General features: G+C 54.1%; 2 protein-coding genes across 21 annotated transcripts; one reads left to right on the plus strand and one right to left on the minus strand.

Moving 5' to 3' along the window:
* The first annotated feature begins 3,138 nt into the window (after window positions 1-3,138).
* Window positions 3,139-7,504, plus strand: Phox2a (paired-like homeobox 2a). Its single transcript, NM_053869.2, has 3 exons — window positions 3,139-3,551; window positions 5,609-5,796; window positions 6,498-7,504. Exons 1-3 carry the CDS (start codon window positions 3,335-3,337, stop codon window positions 6,936-6,938), a joined length of 846 nt encoding a protein of 281 aa, NP_446321.2. The 5' UTR covers window positions 3,139-3,334; the 3' UTR covers window positions 6,939-7,504.
* On the minus strand, window positions 7,429-22,354 carry Inppl1 (inositol polyphosphate phosphatase-like 1). Of its 20 annotated transcripts, none has more exons than XM_087587213.1 (29): window positions 22,019-22,354; window positions 20,660-21,046; window positions 18,059-18,122; window positions 17,820-17,970; window positions 17,184-17,304; window positions 16,822-16,962; window positions 16,582-16,675; window positions 16,389-16,478; window positions 16,173-16,271; window positions 15,918-16,068; window positions 15,720-15,826; window positions 15,327-15,429; window positions 15,031-15,227; window positions 14,349-14,466; window positions 13,878-13,974; window positions 13,426-13,564; window positions 13,221-13,320; window positions 13,050-13,138; window positions 12,694-12,775; window positions 12,484-12,573; window positions 11,971-12,084; window positions 11,782-11,870; window positions 11,301-11,388; window positions 11,053-11,208; window positions 10,728-10,806; window positions 10,512-10,652; window positions 8,779-9,445; window positions 8,396-8,529; window positions 7,429-8,286 (listed from the first exon to the last, which is right to left on the minus strand). In XM_087587213.1, exons 2-29 carry the CDS (start codon window positions 20,839-20,841, stop codon window positions 8,196-8,198), a joined length of 3,774 nt encoding a protein of 1,257 aa, XP_087443339.1. In that variant the 5' UTR covers window positions 20,842-21,046; window positions 22,019-22,354; the 3' UTR covers window positions 7,429-8,195.
* Window positions 22,355-22,771: the final 417 nt, after the last annotated feature.

Below are 22,771 nucleotides of genomic sequence, written 5' to 3' on the forward strand. Positions count from 1 at the left end.
ATAATAGATAGATGACAGATAGATAGATAGATGATAGATAGATAGATGATAGATAGATATAGATAGATAGATAGATGATAGATAGATAGATGATAGATAGATAGATAGATATAGATGATAGATAGATGATTGATAGATAGATAGATAGATAGATAGATAGATAGATGATAGATAGATGACAGATAGATAGATAGATGATACATAGATAGATAGATGATAGATGATAGATAGATAGATGATAGATAGATAGATAGATAGATAGATAGATAGATAGATAGATAGATAGATGATAGCAGAGCCTCTAATCCTAGCACTTGGGAAGCAGAGGCAGGGAGCCTGAGTTCAAGGCCAGCCAGCACAACACAGTGAGACTCTGATTTAAATGGGGAAAAAATGTGATCTGGAGAGAAGGCTTGTTGGTTAAGAGAACATGTTGTTCTTACAAAGAACCCGAGCTCTGCTCCTAGCACCCACATGGTAGTTCACAGCCCACTCCAGCAAATCTAATGTCATCTTCTGTCCTCCTTCTGTCCTGCGCACCAGGCACAGATGCGATTACACATAAAAGCACACATCTGTGTGTCCACATTCACAGCATCTAAAACATGAATCTATGCATCCACGAATGGATAAATGAAAAAAGAGGACGTTACATACAATAGAATACCAGTCAGGGGGTTGGGGATTTAGCTCAGTGGTAGAGCGCTTGCCTAGCAACCACAATGCCCTGGGTTCGGTCCCCAGCTCCAGGAAAAAAAAAAAAAAGAATACCAGTCAGCCTTAAAGGAAACAAATTCTGACATACGCCACACATAGGCAACCTTGAGAACATTATGCTCAGTGAAATAAGCCAGTCACAATCAGGTAAATAACGTATGGTTCCATTTGATACAATATTTAGAGTATTCAAAATTACAGAGACAGTGGGCGCTTAGCTCAGGGGCAAAGTGCTAGCCTAGCACACATAAAACTCTGGATTAGCCCCCCCAGAACCTCTCATAGAACTGAGTGTGGGTGTGTGCACCTGGTACAGAGCAAGGGTCAGGAGAATCAGGCACTCAAGGTCATTCTTAGCTACACAGGGAGGTCAGGGCCACCTGGGATACATTGACCCTGGTGTCAAAAAAATTGCATAGATAGACAGACAGACAGATAAATATCAGAAGGGTGGCCGGCAGAAGGTGGGGGAGACGGTTAGAGACTTATTGCCTCATATGTGGAGTTTGGATTATACAGGATGGAGAATTACAGAAATAAATAAGACAGTAATGCTGTGTTGTCCAACACGACGAATGAACTAGCAACACTGAACCATACAATTAAAACAGTTATGGTGGTAAGATTTGTGTTTATGCATATCTTAACACAACAAACCAAGGGCAAATGGCTTGAAAACGCGTACACACACACACACACACACACACACACACCTTCAATACTCCTGATATAGAATACTTACAGAAACCGAGGCACGTGTCAAGCAAAGAGTGATTAGCCTGGAAAGGGTGGCCTGAGGGTTGTGGTCTCCACTGTGCTGGCAGACATGAGGGAAGAGGAACTCCAGGACTGTTTCTCTTAATCTCAGAGGATTTTGTTTGGTGACAAGGATATGGCCCTCTTCTGGCTCCTTCTTGGGTCTCAGACATCCCAACAGCAGGACTTAGTGTAGAAACCTGGGGACTTGGGGCTGAGGACTAGGGAGAAGAGTCTCAATTCATTCTTCAGGAGAATTAAAGAGGTAGATGGGGGTTTGTACTCCTCCTCCAGGTAAAGATGCTAAATGTGTCCCATTCACCCCACAGCCTGGAGAGCTGGTGGGAACCATGGACAGTCAATAACCTGGCTTTCCAGAAGAAAGAGGCTCAAAAGGGAAGAAGAGAGACTCTGAAGGAGAGAAAGGGGGTCCTTACCATATTCCTAAGGCTTAGCATTCAACACAGATACAAATGCACACACACACACACACACACACACGGACACGGACTCGGACACGGACACAGACACACGCACAGATGGGGACACACACGCACAGGGGTCCAGAGGTCACAAGCTATTGGGGAGGACAACAGAGCTGAGAAACAAGGAAGGGAGGGAGTGGCCTGGACCCAGCAGGTGCAGGCTCCTGTGGCCCTCAAGACAAGAGACTTCTCAGGGCGAGACTTCTACCCTGCAGACTCCTCCTCTTATGCCCCAAGCCCCCTCTTACACACACACACCCAACAGCCTCTCCACCACAACGTGTCTTGGCTGCCTTCTGCGTTCTGGTTACAAATCCCAGCTCTCAGGAGGTCCTTTCTCTCCACTCATCAGCCTCTGTTCCGCTGGTCTGTTTCTGGCCTTGTTACCCTAAGACCATCCTGTGTGTGGCCTCACTATGATTGTCTCTGTTTTGTTTCAGCCTTCTCCGCAGCTCCATCACAGTCCTGGTTGCAGTCCACGTCCATGTTCATCCGTGTCCCTCTGTCTTCATGCCTTTCTTTCTCCATCCTGCTGCCCTCTTCTCTCTGCTAGTCTCCATCTCCACCCCTGCCTTTCTCTTCTATGGGCTTCACGCTTGTCTTCGTTTGTATATCCCTCTTCCCTGACTTCTATCTTGAAGTCTGTCCCCTTTTCTCTAGTCTCTCCATGCCCACTTCCCCTCCCTGTCCCTGTCCCAGTCTCCTGTCTCTTTCTCATCCTTGTCTCCATCCCCCTCACTCCAGGGCAGCCTCAGCTGTCCTCGCAGGGATAGGACCTAGCTGGGGGGCGGGGCTGAAGGGCCAGATCGGAATAATTCGGTTATCTGGGAAAATTGAATTAACTTCTTCACACCAGCACCGCGGGGCCTGCCTCCCTAGCTTCCACGGGGCCGCAGGTGGGAGGCCCAAGAACGAGGTCGGGACCCTCCTGCTGGGCCTGTTGTGTAGGGATCGAAGGTCTAGGCCGGATTGGGACAGGATAAGGGACTCTCGGGATGGGGTCCCAAGATGCCCCGCCTGCACCTCGGGAGCCCTAAGAGGGAGGCCCTTTGGGGTTGGGGGCCGGGGTGGCCAGGGGCGGGGTCTGGGCCGCTCAGGCCCCGCCCCGCGGAGCTCGCCCCGCCTCGCCCCCTCCGCGGGGTCCTGCGCGTTAAAAGGCGCGCGGGCTGGCGGTACTGCACTTGCGTTGCACCGGGGCAGAGTGCGGGCCGCGACGGGGCGGGCGGACTCTCGGGCACTCAGAGTGGGTCTCAGGTCTTCTGCGCCTGGAGCTCGAATCTCCGTCCCGAACTCCACCCAGCCCGGGACCCCGACCCGGACCCTGACCCGGATCAGACCCGGCCCGGCCCGGCCCCCGCCCCCGCCCCCTCGGGCCGATGGACTACTCCTACCTCAATTCGTACGATTCGTGCGTGGCGGCCATGGAGGCGTCCGCCTACGGTGACTTCGGCGCCTGCAGCCAGCCTGGAGGCTTCCAATACAGTCCCCTGCGGCCTGCCTTTCCCGCCGCGGGGCCACCGTGCCCCGCGCTCGGCTCCTCCAACTGTGCGCTTGGCGCCCTACGCGACCACCAACCCGCACCCTACTCGGCAGGTGAGCGCAGTCCCGTCCCAACCCTACCTTCAAACCCCACGGAACCCCAAGTTCCTTTCCTACTCTGCAAGTGATTGTGACTGAACCCACAAGCCACCCCTACCCATGCATCTGACTAGACCCATCCAATGTACTTTGAGACACCCCCCCCCCCCCCGTAATAGGACTTTCTTCTTGGCAGGGATGAGCCGCACCCTCTTGTTCCTCCAGTTCCTTTCTCAATGCCAAACCCCTATCCTGCGCCTTTCGTATCAAAGAAACAGGTCCAGTCCTGGGCCTCTCACTAGGCCTTCTCCTCCCCACGTACAAAGGTGGCCACCAAACCTCTCATCCCCAGAATCCTCGGAATGGGCTTCCGGCACAGTCCAGTCAACTCTCATTCTTACCACCTGTGTCCTGGATGATGCCACCCTCAATAAAGATCCCTGCTGCCACTGAGCTGCCTAGATCCTTTCTAGATCCTTAATATCATCTTTCTGGCCTCACCTTACCCTGTCTTAGACCTGTTCTGCCTGGGCCCAAACCTTACTGCACCACCAAAAACGGTTCCCATAGCCACAGAAAAGGAGCCTGTATCATTTGGGCCACTTTTATTTCCACATTCCCTCCATCCCAGATTACAGCCCTGCAAAACCCAGGAGCAGATCCTCTCTCTTCATTTGACCCAAGCAAGTCCCGGTCCAAACCTTCAACATCACCTAGCCTTTAAGGCATCCCTATGCCTTCTGTTACTGTCCCAGCATGCCCCACCCGGCTTCCTCCTTTCTTAGTTCTTGCCCTCCCCCCAAAAGCTCACTGGAGCCCGGGAACCTGAAAGGAGGACTGGGGTTTGTTGGAGAGATAAATACCTTAATTTAGGGAAATAAGAACCATTAAGATGAGGCCTTAGGGGTTGGGAAGACTGGTGGTGCTGGACCAGGCTAGGATGGCGGTTCAATAATGGGAAGAGGAAATTAGGGAGATAGACTCTTGAGAAAAGGGTCTGTGAGACTGTGGGTGGGATAAGGTATGGAGAGATGGGAGCACAAATGGAGACCCTGAGAGAAATGGGTATACAGTGTTGGAAGGCAGAGATAAGAACCAGACGGTGGGAACACTAATTGCGGAAGACGGACACCAAAAGAGCTTGAAAGCAAATAATTGGAAGGGAAATAAAGATGGAGTGCTGCAAGGAAGAATTTGGGAAGATGGGACAAAGACGGTGACTGGGGGACTCCAAGAAAAAACATGGAGATTTAAGCCAGACTTAGATACAGGGATTCGGAGATGCTGTCCGCATGGGGTGTAGGAAGATGGTGAGGGAAGGGCTGGGATAGGACTTAGGGGAGATGGGACACAGAGGTGACTGAGTGGGAGAAAGAGGACAAAGAAAAGAGAAAAACTTGAGTAAGAAGGAATAAGAGGGGTCTTACATGGGCACAAAGAACGGTGGATCCAGAAAGGGAAAGTTGAAGAGAGAATCAATTCAGGTGGAGGAAGGGAAGCAGAAATACCTGGAGAAGAATACTACCAGGGTGGAGAGGCAGGACTGAGGAAATAAAGCTTGGGAAAGAGAGAGGTGGGCTGAGGAGATGGGGTGAGGAGAAAGGGAACGCCATCAGTACACAGAGTCTAAAGTAGACCTGCCTGGAGAATCGCAATGGCAGAGCCAAGGCCCGAGACTGGTTAGTGGGAGACTGATGCTGATGAGATCTGGCAGACATACCCTGCTCCTGTGATCAGAGAACAGGACCTAGAGTTCCCCAGGAAGGGTGCCTTTTCAGACCACCGTGAGGGTAGGAAGCCTGGAGAGGCCAATGGAGTGGTAGGGGTTCAAAGAAGGTGGGGAAAATATGGACGAACCCTTAATTGGAGCTTCTGATTTGTTTCTGGAAACTCTTAAGCCCCTTGATGATTCAGGCTTAGGAACACTTGACAGGAAGCTATTGAGGACCAAATCGAGGGGAGGGAGGGGCTATATGCGATTTTCTCTAGGGCGGGACACAGGGTGTAAGGACTGAGATCAGCTCTCACGCCCACCACTTTCATTACCCCTGCCCTCCCGCACGCTCCCGCAGTTCCCTACAAGTTCTTCCCGGAGCCGTCCGGCCTGCATGAGAAGCGCAAGCAGCGGCGCATCCGCACCACGTTCACGAGTGCTCAGCTCAAGGAGTTGGAGCGCGTCTTCGCCGAGACCCACTACCCGGACATTTACACTCGCGAGGAACTGGCGCTCAAGATCGACCTCACTGAGGCTCGCGTGCAGGTGCGTGGATACACGTGCTGTGCACGCACTTGCTAGAGGAGGGTGCTGGAGCCTGCAAGCCAAGACAGTTCGGGTGTGGCAAAGCAGCCAGGGGAGGCAGCGGGGCTGGGACCTGGGTTCTCAGAAGACCCGAGCAGGGTAACTTCAATTTACCTCCGACTCAGAGTTCTTACATTTCCCCTCGTAAGTCGGAGGTTTATGAAGGTAGGTTATGAAGGTAGGAAGCAAGGTTGACCAGGCCAATCAGGACTTCCAGAGGATGCACCTGAGTCAGAGTCAGGAAAGTTTAAGTTTGGGGCGGCTGCAGGTCCGACGAGAGAGACCTGGGTATACAAATCCGACTGTCCCGTTTTGACAGGATCCCCCTAGCACCCGACCCAGGTCCTAGGATGCCCCAGGTGGAATGCCCCCAGCTTCCTAAATAGGGCTAGGGTGATAAGACGGATTAGTGACCCCCTTCAAGAGACCAAAACGCAGGGAAGCCACGGGATCTACGGGTGAGCAGATCCTAAGGACAAAACCAAGGGCCTGTTGGATGGGTCACAAAAGATGGGAAGAATGGACGTGGCGCCGAGTGGAAAGGTGGAGGGTGGAAGTCTGTAGATCTCTGACTAGTAATAATCCGAGACCGGTCCCAACGGCCTGGAGCTTAAGTGTCCCGTGCGACCGTCCTCTGGGCTAACTGGTCCCTGTGCCCACAGGTCTGGTTCCAGAACCGCCGGGCTAAGTTCCGCAAACAGGAGCGCGCGGCCAGCGCCAAAGGCGCGGCGGGAGCGACGGGCGCCAAAAAGGGCGAGGCGCGTTGCTCGTCCGAGGACGACGACTCCAAGGAGTCCACGTGCAGCCCCACGCCCGACAGCACCGCGTCGCTGCCGCCGCCGCCGCCCGCACCCAGCCTGGCCAGCCCGCGCCTGAGCCCCAGCCCTCTGCCCGCCGCGCTGGGCTCCGGGCCCGGGCCCCAGCCACTCAAAGGCGCGTTGTGGGCAGGGGTGGCGGGCGGTGGGGGTGGCGGGCCCGGCGCGGGCGCAGCAGAGCTGCTTAAGGCCTGGCAGCCGGCGGAACCCGGACCAGGTCCCTTCTCTGGAGTTCTGTCCTCCTTTCACCGGAAGCCCGGTCCCGCCCTGAAGACAAACCTCTTCTAGCCGCGGGCGTCTGTAGGCAACCAGCCTGCCCCGAGAGACACCCCCACCCTACTGGACCTGACATTATCCCTCCCTATCCCGGCAGCCTGCCTGGAAGCTCCCCGTCGCCCCCACTACCCAGTGTCTGATCCCTAGACCAGGTCCCCCTTCGTTGTAAAACAAGCCAGGGCCACTCTCGTCTGGAGTACTAATCACCAGGACCCCCCTCCAGGGCAGCCGGAAGCCCTTTCTTGCTAGGCTTCCTTAGGAGCAGGGATCAAATTGCACCTGTCCCTAACTCAGAGCCCAGTCATAGAGGCTCTAAGAAGCCGAGCTCCTACGACTTTTCAGCTAGCTGGGCCACTCACTCCTTGAAATCAAGCAACCTGAAGAGTCCCACCGCTAATCCCACCCTAACGAGTCACCTCCCTTCCCTAGCCAGTATGTCGCAGAGATTAGACACTAGAGGGGAAGAGCTGTCGGGGAACGGAACAAAGTGGTTTCCTTTTCCTTTATTTTTTTTCTTTGAAAAACGTGTAATTTATTAAGGTGATTTTGCTCAATCCAAATAAAACTTAATTTATTGAAGACATCAAGCCGGCAACCTTTCTGAGTGCCCAAGATGGGATAAACTGCAAAAGCACTGTCTTCTGGTGCCGGGGCAACCCGAGGCTGCCCCCCCCCCCCCCCCCATCCGCCGGCTGCCACGCATTCCCTGGGCAAGAGCGCTTCTTCGAACCAGAGGAACAGCCAGAACTAGGCAAACTGGCATTTTAAGGCCGAGGTCCTGCCCCACCCCAATAAAATTAACGTGCCCTCCCTTCCCAAAACCCACACAGAAAAACTTAAATAAATCCAGCCCGGTCCTGGGCTCTTCCTTCATTTCCGGACGGACGGACGGACGTTCCCAGAGTAGGAGCTACGAGGAACTCTTCCCCTGGAGTTCAGGCCCGAGGGAGGGAGGTGGAAACATCAGTGGAAGTGAGGACCCAGATGTGCCCAACCATACCCCACGCACAACCGAGGCAGGGAGGTGTCTGCACTGGAGTAACCACCGTGCTTCACAATTACCACAGGCTACTAAACCCCTGACCCTGGGCCTAAAAGCTAGGTGGGGAGCACGATGTTCTAACTAGAACGCCCCAAACAATTGGGCAGTAGGGAACTCTGGTCCCCAATAAATAGACAGAGATGCACTGCCACACCCCTCAAAACTTTCACCCCTGGTTTCATGTGCCCTTCCAGCTCTGCTTTGGCAGCTCGGCGGCATCTCTGCTATCACTTGCTGAGCTGCAGCGTGTCCAGAAGAAGGCGCTTGTGAGCAGGATCCTGCACCCCAGCTTCCTCGAGGTCTTCCTCAGTGATGTCACTGCAGGAATAAGAGAGGCTGGGAGATGGGCTAGGAGGTCCTACAGGGCCCGAAACCCCACCCTTGAGGCCAGAAACCCCGCCCTCCCCACCTCCAGCCCCGCCCCCACCTGAGAAACTCCAGGTCGTCCCAGCCATTGTGCACCAGGCCCTCCTCATAGCGCTCCAAGCCGATGGCCCGCAGCCAGGCACCCATGCCCGCCTCTCCCAGCCCGCTGGCCCGCCCGCCCTGCGGGCACGGAGCCTAAGGGAATAGGGCATGTTAGGGGGGAAAACTAAAAAGGATGGCTCTTCACAAAAACACATGCAAACAGCCACATTCTACCCATGCTCTGAGGGAAATGAGAAAGGAATGGAGCTGACTCATGTGTCCCCAAAAGGCCCATTGTCCCGCTACAAGCAAAGGGGGCTGTAGACACCAGTGAGTTCTGAGTGGAAGAATGAAGAAACACACATCAGGTACACATAGCCAGCTAGCTCTGGTCTAACACACCTCCTCTGCCAAGTCTTCTTGGATGCTCTCCCGGATGCGGGGTGGAGGGAAGCTGAGGGGTCGTCCGTAGTCCGAGGGCCCTCGGGGAAGCTGCAATTCCAAGGGGTTGGGGAGGAGTGCTGAGCATCCAGGCCCAGGAGAATAATCTACCTCACTGAGTGTCTTGGCCATCTGCAGTACTGAGCAAGACCGGTCATCCGCACTTGCAACCTCTTCCAAAAAAGTACTGGCAGGTGAGGTGCCCGGCGGTAGTGGTGGTCTTGGATGGGCCTTGGGAGGTGGTGGGCCACGGGCCTCACCCACACTTCGGCCCCTGACCACTGGCATTGATAAAGGATCCAGGTTAGGGGGCAGGAAGATGGCTGAGTCTGGCAGTGGTGGAGGTGGGAAGTCTGGAGGAGGCAGTGTGCCCCCAGAGTCCTCATCCGACGAGCTTCCCTCCCCCACACGAGGGGTCCGGTGGCGCCCAAGCTGAGGAGCAGGCACTGTGATGGCCACTTTGTTCTTGGTGGTAGGTGGGATAGGGGCCCTGGCAAATGAGGTTGGCTCCAGGGGCAGCAGCTGATGTGGGACCCCTTCAAGGACGTAGTAGGCAGGGTTATTGAAGCTGTTCTTGGGTGGAGGGGCTGCTACTCCTTCCTGTTCAGGTGTCCCCTCTGACTTCAACCTGGTTGGGGAGCAGGGAAACCAAGGTAAAGGATCCAAGGGAAAGGCAGTGGGTGCAGGGGAGGGAGCTGGGGGAGAAGAGACAAGGGTCCTGCCCTGGTCCTAGACTTGCACATGACTTTGCTGTCTCCAAGCCCTTGAGGGGAGGAAGTGTTGAAGGTCAAACCCTACCTCCTGTTCCCACTTGCACACATTCTCTGCTCTTTAATGATTTCATAACGGAAACCTGACCTCAAACCGGTGAAGCAAAGCGGTGACAGCAGCCTGAGAAGTGTGACTAGAGATGAGAAAAGCCTCCAGGGGAGAGTCCTCAGCAGAGCTGTACTCAGGCTCCCGTTAGACAGGCCCTCCCCATTTAGCTCAGACTAACCTCAAACTCTCATTCCTCTTGCCTGAGTCTTGCCTTAGTCTTAGTGTTGGGAAAGTGGTGTTCGTCAGGATACTCAGGCCCAGGACACTGCTTTATGGGAGAAAGTTTCCTGGCCCGTTACATTTGGGAAACATAAGAAACAAACTTTTAAATTTCTCTCTTGCCCACACTCTTGGAACTTTTGAAAATTCCTATGTATACAATGCATAATTGTGGACATCTACAAAGAAGAGCCTACAGCACAGGTCCAGGACATCCGGGGCTATTACAGACAAACGCTGTCTTGGAAAGAAAAAGGAGAATCTAGCAAGAAGCAGCTCTCAAATTTTGGGCCACGAATCCGTTTCCGCCAGGGCCTTTTGTTAGGTACAGGCTCCTAAGAGGGACCCTGAGAAATCCCAGGGTGAGCCAGGGACACCTTCAAATAACCTCAAGCTCTGTCCATTTTTGTTTGTGTTTTTTGTTTGTTGTTTTGGTTGTAGCTAAGTGACTCTGAGCATCTACTCCTCCTGCCCCATCTCTGGGATTTACAGGCCTTGGCACCTTGCCCTAGCCCTATCCACATCCATTTTTTTTAAAAGGCAGAGTTGAGAGAAAAGACTAATTGGGTTCCCTTTGACTCAGAAGTCAGAGCACTCGGCCCTGACAGGGAGGCATAGTAATGGAAACCCAGGGGATAGCAGGTCTCTACTTTTACCTGGGGTTCAAGGACTCCTCCCTAGGAACTGCCCGTGGTGGGGCTGGGGGCCTGCCAGTCGGTGGTGGCTTTTCAGGCTCTTCAAACAACTTGGACAGTGGACAGGAGGCCTCTGTGGAAGTTGGCTTGCGGCTCCCAGATCTGCAAGAAAGACGATGTGAGGCAAATCAGGGGCTCCCAAATGTCCCCTTCTGTGAGAACATAAGCCTAGCTCACCTGTGCTCCTGGCTGCCCCGCAACACTGAAGGAGCCTTGCTTTTGGCTCCTGTGTCATCCTTATCAATGCTAATCCATTCTGGGGAAACAGAGAGAATGGAAACAGAGGACTTGGGGTTGTGAAGCCTGGCAATCTTAATGGGTACTGGGAATACCTAGTCCCTTCCTAGCTACCCCTCAGGTGACACCCACTCAGTCAAGGTTGCAGAACTTTCCAGTACCACAGGAGTCCAACACACGGCCACCCTGGGTCTGCTCCTCCTATACCTGCCCCACACCACCACATCACACACCCCACCCACACGATGCCCAATGAAACCCCTACCATAGAGCCGCTCACGGGTGCCCAGGCGTTCTGTGGGCACCCGCACCTTCATGGAGCCACGAATGTTGCCTGTCTCCTCTCCACGGTGGGACAAGAAGGTCAGGAACTGCTGGGCCGTGCTGCCAATCATGGATTTGAGTGCAACCACACACTCCCCTAAGGAGTAGATGCAACAGACCAGCAAACTGTCAGACCTTTCTGGGGAGCTACCTGGTTTCTCGTTCCCCCGGGCACTTCCTGTCCCTCACCATATGATTCGTAGCCATCCATGGACTTGACTGTGAGCAGGAGATGCTGATCCTGCAGGTACTCAATGTCAGCCAGAATTGGCTTGAGCTGAGGAACAGAGAGGCCCGGTGAGGAACAATTCCCTAGATGTCCCATCTTGCCCTTCCCATGGCAGTCCCGGCCCCACTCACTCCTTGCCCTAACACAGCTCTGCATGGCCTTTCAAAGCATTTAACATCGCTACGATTAATTTCCTGTGCCCTCAGTGGGCAATACTAGACATTTACCAAAGGCTCTGAAAGCATTTATTAAACAAATGAATAAACAAACTAAAACTTGGCTCCACAGCTCCCAAAGATACAATTTTCTCTATCCTTGTGTGCAGAAGCAAACACAGGCATCCCCTCCAGCCTCCCGTCCTCCCAAGGAGCCCCTGGGTGTGCTGTCTCTTATTCTTTGTAATGCCTTCATCTACAGTGTGGGCCCAGGCTCTAGCCTCACCGTGGGCAGCTGGCGCGAGGACCACTGCACCTTGAGGAAATTGATGTTGTCACTGCTCTGAGCGTCATTCTCGAAGCTCTTCTTGTACTCTGGGGTGAAGCGGGAGGACACGCTAGGGCTGACTGCTCTGGGCAGCCTTTGACATCCCATTCTCTCGTGGCCCACAGCCAGCAACGGCCCCCCACTGACCTTCCAAGCAGGTAGAATAGAACTCAATGAAGAACTTGGTGCGGCTGGCCGTCTTCACGATGGCCTCGATGCTCTCAAACTCAATGTAGGCCTGGTCTGAGGTCTTAGAGAGACCTAAGGATTGTAGGCAAAAGAGTCAGGATGCTGACACTTAGGGCAGAAAAAATGAGGGGGTCCTAGCAGATCATAAGACCTACAAATCCAAACAGAAAGACATGCCAAGCATGGCAGGGTCGTGTCAGAGGACATGGGGACCCGAGTGTCTCTAGGCTTGTCTCTGCCAACACCATGCCTCATCTGCGGGCACACTCAAGGCACATGTGTGACAGATACAAACACACCAGTGTGTCATTCCTCCAGTGATGACCGAGACTCAAACAATCTCACATTATCGATAGGTTCAAAAACACCCCTGTGTTCTTAGGAGCACACACATACACCTATGTGTGGTCGGTCAAACCCCTCATGCCACTGTCCATGCCCTCCCACACATCTCTATATCAGAACAGGTACCTTTCTTGGAGATGAACTGGGAAGTCACTCCAACCTCAAATGTCCCAAACACAGGAGAATGGTCACTGGTAACAATGTCATCAGTGCAACCTATTTAGGGGGACACAAATAAGAAGAGATCTCTGCTCTCTGCCCCTACTTCCCAAAGAAAGGCTGAGGCAGAACAGTCACCACCCAGGGTCTCCCATCATCCTGTTACAAGGCACTGACCATAGGAATTGCAGATGATGTGGGTTTCAGGATAGGATTTCCATAGAATCCGGTCACACCATGAAGGCACATTGGTCCGGACCTGTGGCAGAAACAGCAATGTGGTCAGCCCTGTCAGCTGGGGATCTTGACATGGGTCCCACCCAGAACTGACAAAACTGTACTCTTCTCTTCTGTTACTGGACCCAGCACCTGTCTCTTCCTTGGACTCCCAAAAACACCCAACATCACCTTCAAAGGCTTCGGGGAAGCTGTATGAGCTTGAGTAGTGAATACAGAAATAAGATCCTTGATGTCCCACTGTTAACTTCCTAAAACCTGAGGGAGGGTTCCCTGAGTCTGTGTTTTTCACTCACCCCAGTTGGCTTCTGCTTGTGCCAAGCATATGTGTCTCGGGAACCCCGCTCGTAGCGGTAGGTGGGTGGGAAAGATATCTCCTCCTCACCTAGAGAGCAGAGGGTATGTGAAGTCCACAGCTCCAAAGACCCAGGCATCCTCCACACCCCAGGACCATAGGGAACACTCACTAAATCGAAGGAAGACCTTATGCTTCTCCCGCTCCAGGTTGAGCTGGTCCACCCTGAGCAGGGGCTCAAACTCTCTCCTACTAATGTAGTTCAGGATCTCCTGGAGTGCAGAGACAAACGCCAGAGGCTTGTCTTTTGAGAAAGGCCATACAAACCTCCCTCCCAATGCCCTCCTTTATAACCACCCACCAGGCCCTGCTGGCACCTGGATATCCATGTCTAAGCGGTAGTTAAGGTCCCCAAACCAGAAGAGATGAGTGAACCTCAAAGAGATGTCAAAGGCACTGAGCTGCCGATCACCCAATGAGAGAAGACGCAGGATGTCCAGATAATTCTGGTTCCGCCTACAGTGGAGGAGCCAGGGCAGATCTCCAGAGTCAGGAAGGAGGGACAGCACAAAGGTAAGGCTTTGGGGTCAAGGATAGGGCAGGGATGAGGGACCCTACAGGGGCCCACCTGCCCTGCTCACCCAGGGTATTGGCGATGGAGGAAGCAGGTAGGGACAAGGCCATGGTCAGGCATAGGCAAGAGGAGTCCTGAGACAATGGGGGGCTCTGGGGATAGGGATGTAGGAAGTCAAGCCCTAAGCTATGGGAAAGGAATGGGTCTCAGGAGGATGGAGGGTAGGTAAGGACACATGAAAATGGTGCCTCTCACCGAGTAGTCTTCTCATTCCCTGAGGTGAGATGGCAATTCACGAAGCCAAAAGAAGTGCCATTGAACATGAAGGAAACACCCACAGCTCCCTTGTTCCCTGCCAGGGCAAAAAAGAGCAAGGCTAAAGAGGGGTCACCTAAAAAGGGATTCCGGCTGTCCTCTATCCCTCAAAGCGGCAGTCAGCATCCTTCCTTCCTCCAGAACACACACGCACTCACACACGTTCTCACACATACATGCGTGCGCGCGCGCACGCGTGCACGCGCACACACACACACACACACACACACACACACCCCTCTTCCCCAGTGATCTTCCTCAGGACTGGAAGAGATTTAGAATGAGAACATACAAAGTTCAAAGTACCCTGTATATGAGAAAACTGAACCACACACGATAGGGGGACCTTGGAGAAAAGGCAGGGGCATGAATAGAAGCACTTCCCCTCAGGGGCCCACCTGCCCTGCTCACCCAGGGTATTGGCGATACCAGTCTTCACACTGGACGTACTAACGTGGCTGATGCGGTTCTCATGTTCTGGCTTGACCAGCACGGCCACCTTGATGTTCCACAGTGACTGCATAGCAATCTATGGAAAGAGTGTGGGCGTCATCCTTGTCCCAGGCCAAGGTCCCTGCCTACGGTTCCCCATGCCTAGCAACTACACCGTCTTGTCAGTCATGGGCTAGGAAGGCTTGCTACCCCTTTCTAGAGTAAACAAGAAAAGCATCCTTTCCTATGACATGAACAACTCATGAAATCCAAGTTCAGTCTCCCAAAGGAATCATCAGGGCTTAGAGGAAAGGCCTTGAGAACAATACATCCCAGGGGCAGCCATGAAGTCAAGCAGGAATCATCAGGGCTTAGAGGAAAGGCCATGGGAACAATACATCCCAGGGGCAGCCATGAAGTCAAGCAGAAAACATAAGGTCTGTGACAATAAGGGATCAGGCAGGCTGGAGAGATGGCTTAGAGTCTGTAATTCTAGAGGTCCTAAGTTCAATTCCCAGCAACCACATGATGACTCACACCCATCTATGATGAGATCTGGTGCCCTCTTCTGGCCTTCAGACATACATCTAGGCAGAACACTATACACCTAATAAATAAATCTTTAAAAGGGGGGGGGGGGCAGGCAAGATAACCCCCTCACCGGACGGTAATCCAGATCTGTAAGCTCCTTGAGGCCCCCACGCAGCAGATCCAGCCACTCTCTGTCACCCACTGAGTTCTCCTGAGTCCCAAAGACATAGATATCGTGGGGTATAGTCACTGTGACCTCATCCAGGGCTTTCCCCAGTCCCTTTGATGTGAACCAAGATGTCACGTTTTTTGGTGGTGGTACACTTCCTGAAGGTGGAGGGGAGGCAGCAGGAATCAGAGGTGTGGGTCATGCCCCTATCCCAGGGCTAGCCTCCTCTCCCACCATAACTCCAGCCTGGGCCTGACCCATGTTCCAGGTGCCTATGAAGACGGAGATCATGTCAGGTTCATCCTGCTTGGAATGCTTGTTCTTCATGAGCTGCAGAAGCTGGCAGAAGGCTTCTCGCTTCTAGTGAGGTGGGGGGAGAGGGCACACAGTAGCCAGTCAGGGACAGCAGGCATCCAGCAATCCCACCCTTCCATAGGGATACCCTGCTTTGTGGCAGGCATCATGAAAGAAGGGTAGGGTCTTCCCTGAGGTTCCCCACTGCACACATAGTATGAAAACACTAATAAGTGCTTCCTACCCTCAATACACTCCTTGTGTATTGATTAACAGGTCTGCACCTCATATTCCACTAGGACATATCCTAAGGAGACTCCAGTAGCCCCCGACACCCGGCACAGGCAGCAACTCACCCGGGCACTGACAAAGATGAAGTCCTTGCGCTGCGTCCGATCTTTCTCCTTTTCAAACACAACACCCAGCTTGTTCTGCACACGCTGGGATTTAATGAGCTGCCGGACTAGGGGAAGGAAAGAGGAGTCACCCAAACCTGTGCCATGCGACTGAGGGACTTGGCCTGCCCACTTCCTCCCACTCTGGCCCTCGCTCACTCCGGTCGTGTGTGAAGGTCGTCCAGTCCTCCTGGGAGTCACGCTGTCTCCTCAGCAGTACCAGCCTCCCACCCTCCACATCCACGCTCAGTGTGAACTTCTGGGACTTCCCGATCTTGGTCAGGTCACCCAGTGTCACATCCAGCTTCACCTATAAAGCCAGGAGGGGAAAGGCTGCTGACAAGACCTTAGACGGACAGAACCCTCTTTACCTCCGGCCACCTTTTGCCCCGGGAGGCCCCACCTGTCATGTACCTCAAAGGCTTGCACAGGGATGGTCTTGGCCTTTCGTATGGAGGGCTGCAATGGAGCCGGAGGTGCTGTGGAGCTCATGTCCTGCAGTGCCTTTAGGGCCTAGATAGAGTAGGGAAAAGGTGAGGTAAAGGGACTGGCTGAGGGAATGTGACAGGGAGGGGCACCTGGGATGCTGGGATAAGTGACTGCAGGGCATATAAGGGCAGGTTCGTCCACCTTCTTCTGGATGCCTGACAGGAAGTCCTTTAGCACAGATAGCTTCAGCACAAGGCTCTCCAACTCTTGCTCTCCAGTCTGTGGTAGGCTCTGCTGGCGAAAAATAAGAGTGGTACACAAGGTTCCTAAGCAGAATCCCCACACACAGCTCCAAGGTATGTCCCACCTCCTGAAGGCCTCCCTACAGTCCTACCTGCTGCTGCAAAAGGCGGGTCACCATGGGTGAGCTCTGCTGGTCAAACACCTTCGACAGGATCTCTAGGCCTGACAGGACCTTGTCCACCTCGCTAGGGGAGACAGTGGGTTCAGATGGCACTGCCACCTTCAGCATATAGGAACAGGGTACGGTGGAGGAAGTCAGGACACAGTGGATGGCTTCCTGTTCAAGGTCTGAAACCTGAACGTGGCCCATGGGCTCAGCCGTCCCTAGTACCTGTGTAGCCTACGGCATGAGGTGACAAGGGTTCGGGTGAGATGGGGCAAGTTGCTGGCTCCGCCTCGTACAGCCTCCAGGTCCAGCCCGTAGCTGCCCTTCAGATACTCATGTGACACAGTGCTGAGTCCATTAGGAGTGCTTCCAGGAGAGATGAAGAATCAGGGGAGGCCCTGCTGACTGTCAAAATGCCCTACTCTATCCAGTACATTAAGTACTAGAGATAAGTAGAGTAGAATATGCCATAGTATCTCTCCCCGGGGCCGATTCAGGATGGGGTCCCTGGGAGGGGGGCTTAGATGACCGATTCTCAGAGAAGGAACTTCCTGCCCAGCAGAAAGAGGAGGCTCGGAGGGTCTCACCTCTCAGCTGCTGGAGTTGTGGGAGTCTCAGGGGCTGGCAGGGGGCTGCTAGGCCCCGCAGGGACAGAAATGCTGGTAGAGCCAGAGCGCGGGGGTAGTGGGGGTTTCTCGTCCTCCACATCTGTGGAGAGGGAACAGTGGGACAGCAGTTTGAACTCCGTATTATATGACGGGTATATGCCATAGCCATCAGAGACTTCCCAGCAAAAGGTACAGACAGAGTGGGGCATCATGCTTAGGAGAAAATGGAACTTCAGGGCAGGTAGGCCTGGGAAGAGGGGATGGGAAGAAAAACAGAGTCGAGGGACTGGCAAGGAAGGGATTTTCTTCCCCTCTTTGCGTATATATGTTACATACTGATATTATGTGTATGTGTTATGCATGTGTGAATACCTTAGCATGGGTGTGTCTAGGCTGGAGACTGATAACTTGCTTCCTCCACCATACTTTTCCTGACTTATATATTGAGGGGTTCCCTGCTCCAGGCCACCACACCTACCCAGCTTTTAGGTGGGTTCTGAGGATCTGAACTCCACTGGTCCTGGTGCTCGATGCAAGTAGGTGCCCTACCCACTGATCCATCTTCCCAGCCCAACCAAGGAAGGGATTTTTTTCATGCTGTAAAATGAGCAGTACCTGAGGCATCTCGGTCATCCGGTGGATCTGGCTCTCTCTCCCCCTCTACAGGCAGCAGCAGAGCACAGACAAGACCCTGGTTGGGCTGGGCATACAGGCCTATAAGCTCACCCAGGGTCTGGAAGCGGCGCACAGGAACGCCCTGTGAGGTCTGAACCAACAAGGATTGGAGAGTCAGCCAGCAGGTCGCCAAGCCTGAGGCTAGACCAAAATTAGAGGTAACAGGTCTGAGCTCCTACCTGCACAGCCAGGAAATCCTCTCCATCTGGCAGAATGCGGTAGGTGTGCACGTGCTTTTGATACCTAGTGGCAAAGAAGGGACCAGAACCTGTCACCCTCTAGGCTGGAGTCTGAATACCAACACTTTTTCTTCCTTAGTCCTGCTACCAGGTTTGGCCACAGGCCTCTCATCTTGGAGTCTCTAAAGCCACTTGTCCAGGCTGCACAGGGTTAATGGTGGGGCCAGTCAACTTCCACCCTCTTCCTATTGCCAACAGGAACAGAAATAACCAGATCCCCTTCCCAGTCCCAGACCTACAGAGACTCTACACCCACCCACAACAGGGCTTCAGAAGCAACAGGCAGCTCTTTTGTGGCCTCTACAGCTGTCTAAACAGCCCCTCTGGGCTGTGGTACCAGTCTGGGCCCCCCGCCAGAGTAAAAGTCCTCAGAAGCCTGCTTAGTCTCTATTTGCATGCATGGTCAATGTGCTAACACACGCATGAGACTCTGTCTGTGTTTATGCTGGTGTCTCGCTCCACTGGAGTTGGGTGTGTCAGGGGCATTTTTACAGGGGACCGTAGGGGGCTTTGCTTTCTCTCCTCAAGCATCAGGAAACTGGAATGACCCAAAGGGGATCCCTATGAGAGACTCAGTCTCTCGGAACCCCAAGCCAAGAGGGGTGCTGACAGATAGCAGCAGCAGCTGAGCAGGTGACAGCTGAGCCAGCCACATACTAAGTGGGGGATGGAAGGCTCCCTTGGCCTCCTTACCTCAAATAGGCATTGTGGTCTCTGTCTATGCTGGGCAGAAGTGGGCGTTGGCTCCAGAGAGGACCAAACACCACAAGGTCTTTTTCTCCCTAAAGCTAGCCCTATCTTACTCAGGGTACATTACTTTGTGGTATTTGGGTCTGTATTTATGACAACAAGAACATCCCAGTAACCAAACCCTGTGTTATGCTTATATTCACACTGGATAGTATATACAATAATATTTCCGTTCTCCAGATGAGAAAACTGGGGGTCAGAAAGGAAAAAAATGATTTGTCCAAGGTCACAGAACAATTAAAAGGTAGGGCTGGCTGGTATCTAATACCAGAGGAGAAGCCAGTTTGTCTGTCAGGGCAGGGGTGTGTCTTAAATGTTCTTTGTGTACATGTAATGTGTAGATAGGTAAGCATGTGTTTGGGAAACCTAAAAAACCACCTACTTCTGATCCCTTCTGCCAGGCTCCTAAGAGCTGAAATCTGCCTCCCTATAAATACAGAAAGACATACACACACACACACACACACACACGCACACGCACACGCACACGCACACGCACACGCACGCATGCACACACACGCACGCACACACACACACACAAACCCCACACTCCTGACAATGGAACCAGGATCTCTTCACTGGGACAATAGTTCCTTACCCGGAGGAGGCCTCAGCTGTCCCCCTCCCACGCAGACAGCTGATCCAGCACCTGCCCCTGTCCCCTCCCTAATTAAGGGATCTGTTTAGAGGTAGCTAGGAGGCAGGAGTCTTGGGATTTTCATGGACATAAGATGTCTGGCTTTAGTCTCTCCACACTAGGTGGGTCTTGGACTTGTTGCAGAAGCTGAGGTTTACAGGATCTCTCCCTCAGCAGGTCAACTGTCTAGGCCAGAGTTCTCAATGTCTACCCTTCTAGCCTTTGGAACCCCCAATTCCTTTGTCGTCTTAGGTACCGTCAAATCTGTAGCAGTAGGTTTGGCTTCTATCCACCAAATGCCCACAGCCCCATCCCAAGAGTGACAATCAAAATTGTTCCCTGTAGGCTGGGCCAGTGCATGCCCAAAGGTGTCAGAAGAAAGGAGGAAAGACAGAGGAAATGGGTCATTTGAGAGTGTTTTCACTAAATCTAAACACAGAAGCCCCTGATGCTTCCCCCCCCCCCCCACACACACACTGTTGAACTGTGGGGCAGGGGGCAGAGGTCAGAAAGAACACTACAAAACAGAAAGCACCCCACTACCACACACAGCTGCCAGGTACAGCCACGGGATCAGGCCCACTCAGAAAGCGGCCAAGTCTACCTTGAGGCTCAGCCTTGGCCAGATAAGCAGAGCTCAATCCAGAGCCAAAAGAGACTTGCTCATTGATTCATGAAGGTTCTGTCCCACATAGCTTCTCCCTGTTGCCTCCCCCAAGTCTTCCTCTCAACACACACTGTTCCACTCCACCCTACAATCATAGCCGCAGAATTGCCCCGGCATCCAAACACTGGTCCCTTTGCTCCCTACTGCCTACCACTCAGTGCTTTAAAACAAACTGCACTCACATGGAGCATGTATCCTTTTCTCCCTGTGCATCTGGGACACTGGGGGGGTCTACGCTGGTATGCCACCGTCTGCCTTAATGTCTTCCCATACACCCACCCTGGGCTTCAGAACTCTGGCCTCAGGCCTCAGAAAGTGCTCCAGACACAGCAGGAAGTGCTCCCCTGTATCCTTCCTCCACCCAACGATAAAGTCAAGGTCTCCACTCACGGTGGAGACAGAGCTGCAGCCCCACAGCTACAGTCAACCCACTACCAGGATTACCACCACAACCAAGGAACACTCTGAGTGTGCCTGCCCTACTCACAGGACGCAGAGTGCGAAGGCCCCCGCCACGCTCTCGCTGTCTCGCACCAGGAAGCTGCCATCGCGGCCTGCCCGAGCTAGCAGCTCCTCCGCAGCCGCGCGGCTCAGGTCACGGTGATACCAGGCAGGGGCCTGGCTGCCTAGCGCGCCCCCGGGACTCGGTGCCCCACACACTGAGGCCATGGCCCGCGTAGGGCTCAGCGCCGCCGATGCCTGCCGCTCCGCGCCATCCGCCCAGGGAAGCTTGGAGTGGAGGCTGGGCCTGGGCCCGGGTTCCGGGCCTGAGGATCCACCAGCCTGAGAGAGCCCAGTATCCGGGGTCCACGCTTGGCCGCGCCGGCCGCCTCGATCTCCGCGCAGCCGCCGCCGCCAGCAGCGCCGGCCTCAACTTGAAGAGAAAGAAAAGTTTGTTCAGAGGCGGCGGGGGAGGGGCGGGAACGGAGCAAGGAGCTGGCCGGTCCCCTCCCCCTCGACTCGGCCCAGAGCCCGGGCCGCCCCTGCCCCCAGCCTCTCGCCAAGGACGAAACTCCGACAGCCCTCCAGGACCCGAACCTCCCAAGTTCCACATTATCTTGTCCCCCACCTCAATTAGATCCAGTTCCCCAGTACCCGCTACGGGACAACTTGTGAGTCCGAGTTCTCCCTGGTGAATTCAACCCTTCCAAACGATTCTCAAGGAGATGACCCCTAATCCCTATGCAAGTCTGATTCTACTACACATATCTGCTACTCGGCACCCCCACAGACTTGCGGGATCGCGGTTCGCAAAGGAAGGCTCCAGGATAGACATCCACAACTACTACCCCATCATCCAAGAGAACAAGTTCTCCCAACTCCTGTAAGATCAGAGCCCCTTCAGAACTGAACCCCCAAAACCGATCCCTGACACATCTCATAAGATCCCTTCCAAAAAGATCGGATACCCCACCCCACACATACGCGCGCGCACGAGGTCCAGTATCTTTAAGCCTTTCACGCACCGATCCCCGCAGGCCCTCCAGCCTGGCAGAACCCTTCCCCCATCTCCTCCAAGTTGCCTGGCACCACACCCACACCCGCAGGCCCAGGTTTTGCAGTCCCAGACTAGGAGGACCCCCTAGACTACCTAGAAAAAAAGTTCCCTCAAGTCCCAACGCCTCAGCGGCCGAGTGCAGGCCCCCACCTCTGGGGCGACTCTGGTGACTCCTAGCCCGGGGAAGCCTCCCTGGACTCCCCGCGGCCACTTAAGATGGCCATCCGCCGCCACCGCGCACCCCGCGCCTTCCGCCCCGCCTGCGCCCCGCCCCCCGGAGCCGGGGTTGCCCTGCGCCCCGCCTCGTCTGCCCGCGTCCGGGTCTCCGCCGCACGCCCGCAGAGTGACCTCGGGCCAATCTTGGCTCTTCGGTTCGCCTGAGCTTCTCGCTTTCGATAACTGGGGTAACGTTACGAGGGCGGGCTCCTTGGGGCTCTGCCTGTAAAGCTCCAGGCCTGGCACGCAGCGTGCGCTCCGGGACGGCGGCTATTTTTATTATTAATTAAGGAGTAACGAAGGTGACAGCTGTGTAAACTGTAAAGCGCGACTGGGGACTGAACGGGTATTATTAGCACCGCCCCCGCTCCGGCTACTCCCTCCAATTCAACAAACTTGCGCCTTCGCTGGACCAGGTGCGAGCAGGGAGCTCCCGACACCCAGGCTGCTAGGACCTCCCATCCACCTACCCCTGGGGCGGAAAAAGGGACCCGGCGGGAGAAGACGGGGCGGATCCCAAGCCGGCTCTGGCCCGCCCCATTTCCCCCCTAAAAAAAGACCTGGATGGTGTTGGCGTCTCCAAGGATTTCTCTTCCTGCCCCGCCCCTCTGCCCCCTGGCTCCTTAAAGGCGCAGGCCTCTAGCCGCTTTCTTACAACCAGCAACTACTAGAGTCTTGTTAGGAGCATCCCTTTAACCTGGGAGAGAACTTTCGCTTTGGTAAATTGAACCTGTTGACCGAGCCTGGGGTCAGCCCTGAGGAGTTTTCCTACGTTTAAAGGATAAGCCAATTTGCATTGGCTTAACCCAGCTAGAACAAAGCCTGGACGTGATGAGTCTACCGGGACCTTCCAGACCAGATAAATACAAAAACAGAGATCCTCGA

The sequence above is a fragment of the Rattus norvegicus genome, chromosome 1 (assembly GCF_021556685.1).
Source record: "Rattus norvegicus strain SHRSP/BbbUtx chromosome 1, alternate assembly SHRSP_T2T, whole genome shotgun sequence".
Lineage (NCBI taxonomy): Eukaryota > Metazoa > Chordata > Mammalia > Rodentia > Muridae > Rattus > Rattus norvegicus.

Excerpts from the sequence above, each read along its gene's own strand:
- Inppl1 (XM_087587211.1), bottom strand. The coding sequence starts at position 20,841 with ATGGCCTCAGTGTGTGGGGCACCGAGTCCCGGGGGCGCGCTAGGCAGC. Across the intron at positions 8,530-8,778 it reads AAGAAGACTTGGCAGAGGAG|GCTCCGTGCCCGCAGGGCGG; the intron begins GTGTGTTAGACC and ends CTATTCCCTTAG. Across the intron at positions 8,287-8,395 it reads GACGACCTGGAGTTTCTCAG|TGACATCACTGAGGAAGACC; the intron begins GTGGGGGCGGGG and ends TTATTCCTGCAG.
- Phox2a (NM_053869.2), top strand. The coding sequence starts at position 3,335 with ATGGACTACTCCTACCTCAATTCGTACGATTCGTGCGTGGCGGCCATG. Across the intron at positions 3,552-5,608 it reads ACCCGCACCCTACTCGGCAG|TTCCCTACAAGTTCTTCCCG; the intron begins GTGAGCGCAGTC and ends ACGCTCCCGCAG. Across the intron at positions 5,797-6,497 it reads TCACTGAGGCTCGCGTGCAG|GTCTGGTTCCAGAACCGCCG; the intron begins GTGCGTGGATAC and ends CTGTGCCCACAG.